The sequence below is a fragment of the Anastrepha ludens genome, chromosome 2 (genome assembly GCF_028408465.1).
Source record: "Anastrepha ludens isolate Willacy chromosome 2, idAnaLude1.1, whole genome shotgun sequence".
NCBI classification, from domain to species: Eukaryota; Metazoa; Arthropoda; class Insecta; order Diptera; family Tephritidae; genus Anastrepha; species Anastrepha ludens.
This window is the reverse complement of record NC_071498.1, coordinates 82,684,031-82,699,374: the sequence shown is the minus strand read 5'-3', so window position 1 is coordinate 82,699,374 and position 15,344 is coordinate 82,684,031. Positions and strand designations below refer to the sequence as shown.

Sequence of the window (15,344 nt, the reverse complement as noted above, 5' to 3'; positions counted from 1 at the left end):
ATTTGTGGAACCTCGATATATGCAGCAGAATTCACTCGAAATCCTGGAGTAAAGAAGTGTCCTTTGTTGCTCACAGCACCTAAAACCATAACATTGGGTGGAAACTCCTTGTGCATGGCAATAGGAAAATCTGTAGGATTGGAACATAGCCATAATTTCTGCGGATGGTCTAAGGGCTCTGTAATTTTTTTTTCGTCAGATAAACCCAAAACACCTCAGGTGCTTCAGGGTGTTAAGGTTGTTTAGAAGGCGTTTTAATCAGATAACTCGCTGTTCTCGTTTTTGCCCCGACATAAACTGTATTCTGCGCATAACGTAGGATTTCTATCGGAGATCGGCATAAACAACTCAACTTCGATTAACTTTTAAGGGTCCTCAACAATGATTGGTTGCACTTGCTGAATACATTCTGCAGATCGAACAGGGTTTTTGCGTTTTACAACAGAATCTACATCGCCGCCTGATATTTTCAACGACGATAACGACATGTCTCTTTATTTTTTGAGTTAAGTTGTAGTCATCCAAGTCTTATCTGAAAAAGAGTAAAAAGAAAAATATGGTTTCGGGAAGTTATAGCCACACAGCATAGCATGTTCACAAATACCGCATGCACCCTGTATATATAAGAGTTTAAAAGTCATCAGTCTTATGCACAGCCAGACACAAACAAAAATAAAAGTAAAACAACTTCTAGTTTTGTTTTTGAGGTATTTGCTTTTTCTTCTTCTTTAAATAGCTTCTAAACAGCTTATTTTAATTTATTCAAATAATATTGAAAGCTTTTTAATATCCTAAAGTACTTCTACATAACAATTAACTAAAAATAGTCAAGACTTGCTAGGGAAAAAAATTTTCCGTACGTTATGTTTTACATACACATTTTAATTATAGACAACGGTATGAATAGATTTTGGAGGTATCTGGAACTTAATTGAGCCACTATTTTTATCCGAAATGTTCACTTCAACGCTGGCGTAACCACTGAATAGTTATGAAAACAGAAACAATTAAAGGTCCTATTAAAAACGTATATACAAACTAATATACAAACCTATTGAAAACAATAATCGCCACGCTGCCATCTGGCCTCAAGAATGCAACCGTATCTACATTAACGTTTGTAGCCTCAGCAGCAATACGTACTGAACCCTCCGGTACGAACTTCGAGAAGTGACCCATAATATAGAATGTCGGTTGTTTGTATACCTCGACCAGGTCTGCATGGAGCACATTAATATCAATTAATTACAAATCTATTATACGCATGCGGTCACATAATTAAGTCGCTTCGTCTATTTACCATATTCCCTATATTTTTCTCGCTAAATTTTTTGTTTTGCTTAAACATCATTGTCACATTCGGAAGTCTTTTATATGGGAAAAATTGTCCACATCGTATGCAAAAAAAATTTAAAAACTAATTCGACATATGAACGACATTAAACTTACACTTTATCAAATGAGCTAAAAAATTGCATACTCAAGTTATCTAAAGGTACTTATTAAAAAGTTCATTGCAACTTTTTCAAACTCTTTAAATTTTTGTGAATTTGTGGAATCCTTGGAATTTTGATGTACCTGTACGATTTTTGTTAACAATGAACTATACTTTTATGAAAAATTTTCGAATTTGTAAGATGAAGTGAATTAATTATGTGACCACAAGCGTATGTATGCATGTATGTATACAAATGCAATAATATTAGCTTGGGGAAAAAGAAATCCATTATTTTTGTTGCTTTATTTCTAAAATGTCTGCGATTTTATCGACATTTTGACCTTATCGACATCTTCTTTAACATCAAAATTGCTTTAACGGAATTAACGAAAACTTCACTTAATTGGTTGTTACAGTATCGGCACCATAAACACCATTCACAATTTCAGCGTCCTGACTTAAATTTTCGCCTTTAACAAAGAAAAACTGTAAAATGTACTGAGTTTTCGCTTTGTTAACTTCCATTGTTAACACCCTGTAACTTACAACTGAATGGAGCAAACAAAAAACCGCAATAGAGAATTTTTAGTGTGGAATGTCACCTTGACGACGAGCGTAAATTGTTTGATCGATACTTTGCGAGATAACAATCAGTACAGCCATCTACCGAGAAAATAATGGATTTCTTTTTCCCCAAACTAATATTACAAAAGGATTTACTTGTCATATTCGCAATCACTGGTGCGTCAACGAAATTCTTAACGTAATTCGGGCCACCCTCTTCATCCAACACAATGTTCCAATCGATCCAACCATTAAAATTGTGCTGCAAATCTTGAAGAAAAGCTCGGGCGTATTTCTCAGCACGTTTCCAAGAGCCCAGAATAGGTGCTGCTTTTTGCCATGGCTTATCACCAATACAAGATTCTGTAACAAGCATGATTTTGTCTGGCATCGCTCTATGAGCGATATCAATAAACGTAGGCCTTAAAATCTCATCCCAATACCAATGTACTGTCAATCCATTGAGATAGTCGATTGAGTTGGAGCGTGAAGAATTCATCTAAGAACATAAATGTACGAATTTGCGATTGAATGAAAATACGAAAATTACATACATATGCATGTATGTATACTATAATTACATATATGGATACAAATATTACAGTTCTATGCACAGTACACCTACCAATTTGAACCAAAAAGGGAACGAGTAACGCTGATCATCATTGCCGATTATAAGCATATCTTTATATTTGGAGCGTATTGTTGGGCCGAAGTTCTCGTATAACCAAATACCCTGTCACAAAGAATAAGTGTATAAGTAATATTTTGTTTCTCTTCTCAACTCTTGATTTTTCCAATCTCACGCCCTCTCACCTGTTTCCTCGGTGTCCAACCTAAACTCATGAATTTGGCGAATGACATAAAAATCACGCCATTCGAGGGTTCATTACCGGTAGATATAGCCCAAATGGGTAAACCACTATCTTCCCATAATTCAAGCCAACGTAAATGATAATCAGCCCATGTCTGATAGTATTCTGGCCTTAAGCGACTCCATCCAGTCCACGCGTTATTAGTTTTCATCCAAGGTGGAGAGCTCCAGGCGGCAGCTTTAATACGCAAATTTTTTACATTCGATACCAGCTTCAAACGTTTAATTTGTTCAATTCTTTTCTCCTCGCGTGGATCTAACTTTGTGAAATTGCTCAGGGCGGTATCGTTTTCGGGCAGTTCATTATACGCCCAGGCCTCCAAATCAAAATCGCAACCACCGATTGGGGTACGCATCAAATTGAAACCAATGCCGCTCGACGAGTAAAAGGATCTGAAGATGTAATTATTTGTTTAATAGTGTAATATTGTTGGCATATTCTCATACTTATATAAATGATCTTGCAGTTCTTGTGGCAACTTATCCAGAATATAACTTACGGAGCCCGTAAATGAACCACCGAAGCCAGTAATGTTCTGCAAACGTTGCTCACGATCGACCACAAGCGATACCTTTCGAGCTGCCGCTAAAAGAAAAATATGGACTTATATCAAGATTCCGTTTTTTTGATATCTTTAAGAAATATTAAAACAAAAGCTTAATAAAACGCAAAGAATTCTTTCCAAATATTTTCTATCATGTAGTTATGTAATAAAACCGAAAATGAATATAGATAAAACTAAGTTTGGGAGACGGTAGTTGGCTGCGGAGTGATCTGCACACTATGTCCAACAAAACCATTGTACACTTTCTTTAACTTTTTCTTAAAATTGAGGCACATAATGTGAATTATGAAACACCCACGTCGAGTCAGTTCTATTTCTGCTCATCTGAGCAGCAGTGCCGAAAGTCGGTTAATACTCGTTCCTTTGCCAGGATAGACTGCGAACTATTATAATCTTATATAATATTATAATTTATTCATACTCATATTTATGATATTTATAATTAGTTCACCACTCTCAGAGTGAACCCACACCAAAGCAGTCAAAAACGTCTTTGGCTCTTGAGGCACTTCACAGCCAAGCCATGCCTTTTTGTTTCTTCTAATTCGGTGTCTGTTGTCTGAGACTACAGGCATAAAAAAATAGGTGTTGAGCAATTCGGTGTGGATTCGAACTCACTCATCCGGCGCAATGGCCTTATGATCAATACCCCATACTATACTCAGAGAGCGTTGCAAAGTCAACTCATTCAGGACGTTCTACATTCAGTAGGCATCTTAGGGAAAGTTAAACTGTATTGTAAAGATTTAATGATGCACCAAATAGGTGCAATGGATTGCATTACTACAATTGTTTAACCAAAGGGAGGCCTAATTTCCCAGTTCAGTGATCAGTAGACGTAAACTTTGATTGAGTAAGAATTGCTTGGAGTGGGTATCACCACCTATTTTGTCGTATAACTTAGAGTCATTTAAATAGAACTTAGACATCCTCCTTCAAAATTATTAATATTTGTTTTTGTTGAATTACACTTTTGTAAGTTTATTGAACTGAAAAATCAATCATATCGTCTTCATAAATACTTATTCGATTTACTAATTTAATTTGTTTTTTTTGAAAAAGTAAAAGTAGATCTTTCCGCTATGCATTGTTCATTTTGATGAAATATACCATCGGTCTTAATTTTTGTTTGTTTGCTTTTTTTTAGATTTTTCAACTTTGATAATATTTTTGTCAATTTTCATTGAACTTTAACCAAACAAAATCTCATTCTCATGGCAGTAAACTTACTTCCAACCTCCTACTGGGCTGCTTCTTAACTTAGGGTGCGGTAGTGCGTTTATAATCGTGAATTTTAGTAACAAATTCATAAAAATTCAATTGTTGAACTAGCAATATAGAGCGTACTTACCTCTTCCAACCCTTTCTGCGTCTGTGCTCTGATTGTAATTTAGAACGCTTATACTTTCGGTGGCATTTAGTATACCACTTGTAGTTTCAAATCGCAGACCAGCCTAAAAGAATAAAAAAAAAATTCATACATATTTATGCAGCACGCGGACTATGCCACTTTTATGGTAGATCTATCGTTTTCTATCGTAAGCTTAAAATCTACCACATTTCACAACACCAAATATTTTAAAATAGTAGCACCAGATTTTATTCTTAATGTTTTTTAAATTATCTTATAAATGTGTAGTACGAAAACTCTGATTTGCTTTTAATGCGTATGTAATGAAATCTAATCCATTTTATATCTAAATCATAGGAAATGCTAAAGTCCAATATGCGCAACTATGGCAGTATTGTTTTTTCCAACTAGGTTGGACAAATTGAATATTATAATCATTTGTGGTTGAATGAAATGAAACATGACGCATGCTTTGCATGTAAAGTAAACAAAGTTTTTTCTGAAATAAGTGTCAATGGCTTTTGACATACCAATATAGCAGCTAAATATGAGTTTACTTTTCTTATACATTAGTAATTAATTTTAAAGTATTCTACTTTTAATAAACCTAGAAATTTCGCATTTTAATACTTATATGTAAATACACCACATTGTTTTGGAATCTACCAAAATTTTTAAGATTTATATACCACAGAAATATTTACAACCTGCGCTCTGCATTTATGCTAGTTATTACTTACAATATTATTTGGTACCTAAGTACGTACCTACCATATACTATCGGGTGTTTTTTTCAGCTGCATGAGGACTATCGATATCGATAACTATGGTTTTACAGCTGAGAATGGTAAACTTTGTTGACATTTATGTTCGGTAGGGCTTGGAAAATAATCTTGAATCGTTTTGTGTAAATTTTCTTAAAAATAATAAAGCCGCGAAGTTCATCATTGATCCTTATTTCTTTCAAAGTGAAGAAGAAGCTGCAATTGCAGTGAATGGCGAGCGCTAACGAGCCATGCCGACTGAATTTTTATTTCCAAAATTAATCAACTAAACATCCACGACATTTGGTTCCAACAAGAGATCGTAACTTGCCATACACTGCACCTAGCAATCGTCTTATTGCAATATTCAAGCCACCATTGACTCTAGATTTGTTCGAAAAAATAGTGAAATATTGGACTGATCGGATGGACCATGGAACTCATAGCCACGGTTGGCATATATATCGGCTATCATATTCAAGAATCGAGTGCCATAAAGTTATCTACCAGATTATAATAAAAAAAATGCATTCCAACAATAAATTTATTTTTTTTTACACCCGATATTACGTATTTATAAGTGCATAGGAATAATATGGAGCTTATGGAGTTAATAACAAGAGAGAAAATTTAGGTGTGTTAATGATAAAAAAAGTAAGTTGACTTATTAAATAGGCGAACTCTCTTTCAATTTAACGATAGTTTTATAAATTTGAAAAAAAGTGAGGAAAATTGGTAAATAAAATGATCTTAAAGACGGAAAGATGTTTACGGAAGCTTTTGTATATAATTATTTCTAAATACATATATGTATGCAATCTAAAAACTGCATCCTCAAATTCTGCAAACTTCGTGCACGCAATGTAATCTGTCGCGTATTACCGACTTAGTATCTATCAAAGTTTCCAGCTATACGGAAAATGCTTCGGACTTGATAAAATTTGGGTAAGATGCTTTACTTTACAACAGCTTACACTGTGCGAAACGGGAAGAGGGAATATCGAATGATTGCCGAGATATGCTTTAAGGGTTTCAAATTAAATTTTTTTCTGTGAAAGAATTTTTTTTTTGCGTTGTAAGTAAAAGGATTTTCAGTATAAGAGGAAACAAAAGATTGTTTTCCAACGGTTTTTTTTAATTTTTCGACAAATAATGTAAACAACATTCAAAAAATCTTGTTAGTAAAAGAATTCTATTACCATTTTTTTGATCAAATTTCGACATTTTCCATTTTTCTATTTGTGCACAAATGAAAGCTTAGCAATTTTCCTTAGAATGATACTTAAATTTTATGGAGAAATAAAATTGCTTGAATTTGATCTTGAACGAAATCTTCCCCCTTAAAGTGGTGCAAACGATCAACGTAAATTTACAACAAAAAAATTGATATTTTCTAGTAACACCTGTACGGCAACTACTCAATATTTCCACTCTCATTTTACACAATTTATGCAACTGTATAGAGCGTATTCACTAAATTTCATCAACATTGAAGAGATGAAGTCTTTCGGCGGGTACATTTGTGTGTATTGCCCCCCTTATACACATGTATGTATTATAAAATTGCAATCTTAATTTTATAAATATGACCTTTATAAAGTACTATTCCACCCGAAGTATGACACTTGCTCAGTTTTTTCTAAATACTGGTACTTTACCTTCGATGTAGATACAATAACAAATTCGCTTATATTCGTTGGTGTTGGGTCGTCTAGGTAATCACAATAGGTGACATTGCAAATACAAACTAAACCAGTTGTATATTCTCTACGGTCACATGGAGTACTTTCTTGATATGAGATAGCTGAAATGGCAAAATTAATAACTTAAAGTAATATCGGCATTTAAGCAGCAGTCATAGCCACATTAATATATGTAAGATTGTACTTATGGATACAGATGGTGATAATGGCAGATGGGATTACATGAACGAATAATTTTCAAAATTATAACAAACTTTTCAACTTGTATGGCTTCTAAATAAAACCCCTACCTTCTGTTCGGGCATTATTTTGCCTCTAACCCATTTTGCTCCCAAAGCACATTAATGAAACACCTCATTATTGAATATCAATTTTTAGAGAGATTCAGAGGAAATCACTTTGGCTTTACAAATCCCTACACTATATTAAAATCATATCTTCTGCTAATATAAAAATGAGGTTGTCTGTAAAGTCGGTTTACTGACGATAGTTTAACGTGACTACGTCATAAGTAAATACTGATGGAATGGTTCCATTTTTTTTTTATATGGATATAGAGAAGGAGGTAAATGGAATCGTAATGGAATTAATCATGTTACATTAATACAAACGTGAACAATTACGAAACATTGATCAAATTCTTGAAAGATATGTTCAATTTCGATTGTGCATCAGACGTTAGTAAGTCAACAACACGAAGAGGCAGAAACATAACATTCGAAACACTCCCTTTCATTTCCTACTTTTCCTATCATCGTCCTATTCTCAACAGAGAAATGGTTCATTACCATGCACACAGGAAGAAGGCATATGCAAATACAAATACAGTGCACTCGCGATAACTCGAACTAATTAAAACAGGCGCTGTTCGATTTATCGAATTTGTTCGACTTATCAATTGAGTGTGCTATGTTAAAAAAACAGTCATCGATATCGATTTTTCGATCGATTGTTGAAAATGGAAGCCAGTAGAAAATTTCTGTAGTATAGTTTCGTTATACGAATTACATTTTGGTCCATTGGCTGGATCAATGGTGTCACATTCGGCGGCATAAACATAGTTAAAATTAAACCATCCTCGGACTTTAATTCGATTTCGTTGGGATGTGATGGGGCATTATCAATTAGAAGAAGAGCCTTCTCAGGTAGTCCCCCATCTTTCAAATATTTTCTTACCTAAATATTAAAGTCATTTAACTTGGTTAAAAAAATTGTTTTAATGAATCTGGATTTTACCTGCGGCACGAACGAATTATGAAACCAGTCTTTGAAAATCGCCGAAGTCATCCAGGCTGATTTGGAATTTTTGTACTCCACCGGACAGTTAAAATTTTTGAAAACACGAGGATTTCTTGCTTTGTCAATAACGAGAAGTTTAAGCTTATGGTTGCCGGTAGCGTTAGTGCAAGCCATAAATTGCCTTATCTTTCTTTTTTATAAGACTTATGGTGGACTTGGCTACCCCATATTCCTTCGCTAGAGAAGTAACACTACGTCCACGTTTAATTTTGTTAAGGACTTCAGCCCTCTCTTTTAATGTTAAACACTTCAACCTTTTACGATCCATTACTCACGTGCACTGATATACTACAAATGACAAATTTAAAGCAATTTGGTCAATGCAAGATGTTGTTCCCAGAAAACTAACGGGATATTAACGCCGAAATATTCATATGGACAATACACTAGTATACATATAATTTATATACATATACTATTACATATGTATCTATGTCCAAATTGTACATGTTTGAAAAGAATGTGTGTACAAATAAATTTGTTTTTTTGTTCGAGTTATAGCGCTTTTTTATTGTTCGAGTTACAAAGAAGTCAATAGGGGAAAAAATGTGTTCGAGTTAGCACGTCGTTCGACTTAGCGGCTATTCGAGTTACCGCGAGTGCACTGTATGTGAATTCATATACACATGCGCATTCATATACACATACATATATATGCTCACTCAAGTAGGACAGAGCCAGATTTCGAACGTTGCCGAACGCGGGGGCCGATTGTGCTCTTTGTCGTTCGTTCCGCGCTTTTGCTTGCAGTTAGTTCAAGCAAGGTAACGGCAATTGAGCAAGATAACGACGAATGAGCAAGATAACGACACATTTTTTCGTGCGAGCAGCCGGCTAAATTGAATTATAAGACGTTATCACGTCAAAAAAAAATTAATTTCATTATTGAATGTAAATTAGATAATATTGTATGATTTTAAAATACTGTGAAACCTCTCCTATACCAAAAACAAATTACTCTCTCTAAAACGGACACTCTCTTGCACGGACGCGGCCAGTTATTTTTCATAAAATTGGCACAAAAACTTCTATTGAGCGGACGCGAATCTGTTATCAAAAGGCATTAAGATTTATGCTCATAAGAAATCAAACAATCATAGGCAGGCAAAATTTAAAAAATGGAAAAAGGGAACTTCCTGGATAAAGTGTGATGTTTTTTCTTGCACACATTTAGTTTGGTTTGCGCGGTTTTTTTGTGTTCAGTTATAGCGGATATAACGGGTGATTTTTTAGCTATTATCTTATTAACACGTTCACGCCGGCGCTGTTATTCATGGTCTTCGCCCACAGACGGCAATGTTTACATCTTTTCGCTCTATCGGGAGCGATTGCAGGTCATAAAACGAAATTTTTTCGTAAGGGTAGTCGTTTATGACATCTCATCTCATAGGTACCGTCTAATAAAGTACCATTGGTGGTACGCGCTGCCAGATGACGCAATCTTGTGCGGGCCACCGGTGGTACACGCTGCCCCATGAAGCAATCTTCTGCGGGCCACCGGTGGTACGCACCGCCCCATGAAGCAGACTTGTGCGGGCCTCCGGTGGCAGGCGCCGGCGTGAACGTGTTAAACAGTTGGTTTAAACAGCTGACGCACGTTTCGTGTTTTGATTCACTGGCAAACATCTTCAGTTTGGTCTATAATTTAACCATGAATCGTCTTACAAACGAACAACGCTTGCAAATCATTGAATTTTATTATAAAAATGCGTGTTCTGTTAAGAAAGTTTAGCGCGCACTTCTTCCATTTTATGGTCAGTTTAATCGACCCACTGAAGCGCCTATTCGAGCTATTGTGACTAAATTTAGAACCAAACTTAGGTTATTGGACATCAAACCACCAACACGCTTACGTAGTGTGCGAACTGAAGAAAATATCGCAGCTGTATCGGCCAATGTTAATGATGACCACCAATTATCGATTCGTCGCCGTTCGGAGCAATTGGGCCTCTGTTACTGAACAACGTGGAAAATTTTGCGAAAGTATTTGGGTGTGAAGCCTTTCAAAATACAACTGGTGCAAAAATTGAGGCCGAACGACCTACCGCAACGCAGATTTTTTGGTGAATGCGCTCTTGGAAAGTTGGCCGAAGATCCACTTTTTCATCGAAAAATTATGTTCAGCGACGAAGCTCATTTTTGGATCAATGGGTACGTAAATAAGCAGAATTGTCGATTTTGGAGTGAAGATCAGCCAGAAGAATTGCAAGAGCTACCAATGTATCCAGAAAAGGTCACAGTTTGGTGCGGTTTATAGGCTGGAGGTATCATTGGACCGTACTTCTTCAAAGATGCTGCGAATCGTAACGTAACTGTGAATGGTAAGCGCTACCGTGAAATGATATCCAACTTTTTTTTGCCCAAAATGCAAGAGCTTGACTTGCATGACATGTGGTTTCAGCAAGACGGTGCCACATGCCACACAGCACGAATAACAATGGGCTTGTTGAGAGGCGAGTTTGGTGAACATTTTATTTCCTGTTCGGGACCTGTCAATTGGCCACCCAGATCGTGCGATATAACGCCTTTAGATTATTTTTTGTGGGGCTATGTTAAAGCGCATGCCTATTCAGACAAGCCTGCTTCAATTAACGCATTGGAAGACAACATTAAAGCATTTATATGTGAGATACCGGCCGAAACATTGGAAGGAGTATGCCAAAATTGGACTATTTGTATGGACCATTTGAAGCTCAGTCGCGGTCAACATTTGCATGAAATAATCTTCAAACATTACATTATATGGACTGTACTATCGATTTAAATAAAAATTGCATACATTTTTCTCAATTTTACGTGTGTTTTTTTGAAAAACTTTCCTATAGCTCTTAAAAAATCGCCCTTTATAAGTTCGTAATATGATGGGGAGATCAAACCTGAAGGAAAAATTGAAATTATTTATTAACGCTTACGAGAAAAGCATATTGGCTGTCCGAGGATTAGCCAGTAGTAGGTAAAACCTTGCAAACATAATTTTTCCTGATAAAAAGTAATTGATTCAGTACATTTGGTATAATGTCATCACTGTATAATGCGGACGAGACAGGCTTTTTCTTCAGAGCTTTGCCGAACAGAACTTAAAAAATGGGGTATGCCGTGGATGTAAATTATCAAAGGAAAGGCTAGCTATTATTAAAAAAGTCAAAGCCCATATAATATTGTATATATAGTTTTATGTAGTTTATTGACTGAAATATAGTGTAATATTATTATTATTTTTTTATTTGCGTTATTGCTTTATATGCACTTATGCACGTTAATGAAATATGCACTTTTGAAAAAAATACATGCATGCACATTTTTGTTTGAATGATATAATATCAATATCTTTCATTCAAATAAAAAATTTAAAAGTTCTAAAATAAGCTGAACCTCCCCTTGAGCGGACAACTCTCTTGGGCGGACGAAATTTTACTGACGGTGAGTGTTGTAATAGGCATGTGTATATTTTAAGGTTTATTTTTTCTCCCATTTTTAATTTTTCGTATTTCAGACAACAAGTCGATGGCCTTAGAGCTCGCCATCTCCATTATATTAACTTTTATATTTGTATATTCTACTTAATAAAAGTTAATACAAATAATATTATTTTTTTCACATCTGTTTGCATTATTCAAAAACAAGGAACACTACTTACCCACAAAACTTGCTAGATAGCAAATTACAACTAAGCACTTTAAAGAGCACAAACTTTTTTCCATTTTGCTGTTATTTATTTAAACCTATAAGGCCATTGCTTGTTTCTTCCACGCCTGTCACACTGGTACTAATCCAATTTTTGGGGAAATCTAATTTTTAAGACCTAATTTTATTATTATCCTAATACTAATACATCGGTTTATCAAAAGTCGAAATCAATACTACTTGATAATTTTATTAATCATGGGAATTTCACTTTTTTATTCTTTTATGGTACTGTGATCAGGTGTACAAAATGTAGCTACCTAATCTAATATAGCTACTAATCTATTGAAGCAGGTAGCAGATATTTCTGTATGCATAAATATTCGTACGTATACACAACTGTTGCTTGCACGGATTTTATACCCAATGCAAAAATGAATAGGGCGAGAAAAATTTTGCTATTAAACAATCAAGGAATTGCTAAATTCGGTTCGGACTGAACGTTATACTATATACAAGCGTACTTTTTAGTAAAGTGCGCGCGGATACAAACATAATTCATAGCCTGCTGCCTAAGCGGGAAGCGGAAATATTTTTTGCTGTAATAAAACAGTAGTCTCCAAAATCAATTATTTCGGGAGCTACTGAAAAGAAAAGCCTGCGCACTCATTCAATATAAGATAAGGTTATCAAAAGCTCGACGAATTATTCAGTTCCACTCGATAATGTTACAGATTATTTTGTATTTGCGTGATAACGTAATTGTCTGATAATACACCCAGGGAATCAGCAATAATTGCAAAAACCCAGTGGCAAAAGGTAGTAGCTAAAAAATAAGTTGGTAAGAACTGCAGTGAGGGCCTTACCTGAGGACGTAATATGTATATAGTTCATTCTATAACAATGTAATCCGCAACAATTCAAGTTTCATATTTCATACACGATTTATAAAAATTCGAAAAATTTGCATCGAAATCTCAAATTTTATAATCCGAAGATATTTTTGTAAAATAATAACTTAAAATGTGTTGGGCTTAAAGAGCAATTTCATTTTGTAGCAGTTAGTGAGGTCTCTGCTAAACATCAAATCCAAAGCTATAGGGGAGGATACCATTTCTCTAACATTTATTAAAGTTGTAATGGCATTTTTATAGGCCCATTAACATATATAATAAATCACTGCTTTACAAGCTCGTGTTTTCCAACAATGTGGAAAAAAGTTATTATACTGCCAGTGGCAATAACGGCGAAAGCTATTTGTGATTATAGGCCTACGAGTATAAGCATATTGCCACCTTTTCAAAAGTATGCGAAAATTTAAAGGCGATACGAATTTCGGTCTTTATACAGAATAAAAGCCCACTCACTCCATTACAATTTAGCTTCGACAAAAACATAGTTGCTTAACAGCAATGATAAAAATATTGGAGGATATTCGTAATAATTTTGACAGTGGCGACTTAACATTTATTTGTTTACTTGATTTCTCTAAGGCGTTTGATTTAGTGAAGCTGTGGATTTGCCCAATTCCTCTAACTTTGTGGATATAGTAAACCATTTTGGATTCATTCTTTCATGTAGTGGTCATATAAATAGAGTGATTAGAATGTGTCCGACAAACTGCGAAAACTAAGAGTTTCAGCTCCATTTACACCAATAAAAACCAGGCGTAAATTAGTGCTCCGGCTAATTATACCACTTATTACCTACTCTGAAGTAGTATACAGTAAAACGGATTTAGTATCTTTGAATAAAGTTATGTTTTGCATAAGTTTACGTATATGAGATCGGTAGATATAATCACATTTCTTTTTGACGAACTAGAATATTTGGTTGTTGCCTTGCCTTGCCAGTAAGATCACGGAAATACCATAGTCTAGTTGTACCGAAATACAATTAAATACACTTAACCTTCTGTATCCTATTTCTCATTAACGCCGTCAGATTTGGGAATTCAATACCTGCGGCTAGACTAGACAGACTCAGCTACAGGACACAAATATACAAATATTTTAAAACAGTTTGATTATGTTATAGAATATAGAGGCTCTCTTTGTTCCCGCACTAATTGCCATTTTTTCTTTCACTAGCTTTTCTAATATTACTATTACAATTTTAATACAATTTAGATGTATGTTAAGTCAATTATTTTTAAAATTGCTTCATGTGAAAATTTATGTAAGTTGAAGTACATTTAAAGAACTATATTATTACTTTTCACTACAGGGTCCTGCACTCGAAGTGTAACCAACTCCAGACCGTTCGCACAAGCGCGCGGAAGCATTTTGCCGAGAGTAAGTGGGGGAAAAAAAGTCAGTAATGGATTTCAAACGTAATAGTGTAATTGTATTTTATTTGCCTGCAAAATCACAACCAGCGATTATTCGTGAGCTCGAGCACCTTAAAGTAAATAAAGTTTTTGTTTATCGCATCATTACTGGTTACAGTGGTACTGGCAGCATCGCGAAACGTCATGGAGGTGGTCATCAAAAGACTGCAACATCACGTGAAATGGTTCAAAAATTGAAGAAGCGATTTGAGCGAAATCCTCGACCAAGTGCCAATCAAATGGCGAAAGACCGTAGCATCCGCCGCATACTGAAAAATAATGTCAAAGTCAAGCCTTACAAGATCCAAAAGGCGCATGATCTCACATCAAAACAGCAACAAGTCAGACTTGAGAGAGCGAAGGAGTTGCTTCGCTTGGCCGAAAGCGGTCAATTTCCGAACATTGTGTTTTCTGACGAGAAAATTTTTCAAATTGACCAATTCGTAAACTCCCAAAACGATAGGGTTTATTTGATCGACCGTTTATACAAAAATTTGAGTCATTGACTGACTAGTAGGAGGCAACACCCGCCAAGGTAATGGTTTGGGCCACTGTGACCGCGGATGGGCGCTTTCCAATTGTTTTCATTGAGCCTGGCGTCAATGTAAATGCGAAATATTAGCGGGAAAGTATTCTGGAAATTGCTTTGAGGCCGTGGGCAGACAAACATTTCGGTGGCGGACCAAGTACGTTTCAACAGTACTCGGCACCGTCTCACAAAGCTCGAGCGAACCAAGAATGGTTAAAAAACAACATTCCGAACTTCATAGCGCCCACACAATTCTCTTTGGGCATTTTGGAGAGTAAGGTCCGAACCAAAAGATTCTACAGT

The 15,344-nt window shown here is 35.4% G+C and overlaps 1 protein-coding gene across 1 annotated transcript; it reads right to left on the bottom strand.

Moving 5' to 3' along the window:
• Nucleotides 1–728: 728 nt before the first annotated feature.
• Nucleotides 729–12,308, bottom strand: LOC128871970 (lysosomal acid glucosylceramidase-like). The gene is made up of 9 exons (XM_054114186.1): nucleotides 12,197–12,308; nucleotides 7,216–7,361; nucleotides 4,794–4,896; nucleotides 3,324–3,462; nucleotides 2,819–3,269; nucleotides 2,628–2,738; nucleotides 2,159–2,501; nucleotides 1,052–1,217; nucleotides 729–981 (listed from the first exon to the last, which is right to left on the bottom strand). The coding sequence occupies exons 1-9, from the start codon at nucleotides 12,258–12,260 to the stop codon at nucleotides 882–884; spliced, it is 1,623 nt and encodes a 540-aa protein (XP_053970161.1). The 5' UTR covers nucleotides 12,261–12,308; the 3' UTR covers nucleotides 729–881.
• Between the last annotated feature and the right edge of the window lie 3,036 nt (nucleotides 12,309–15,344).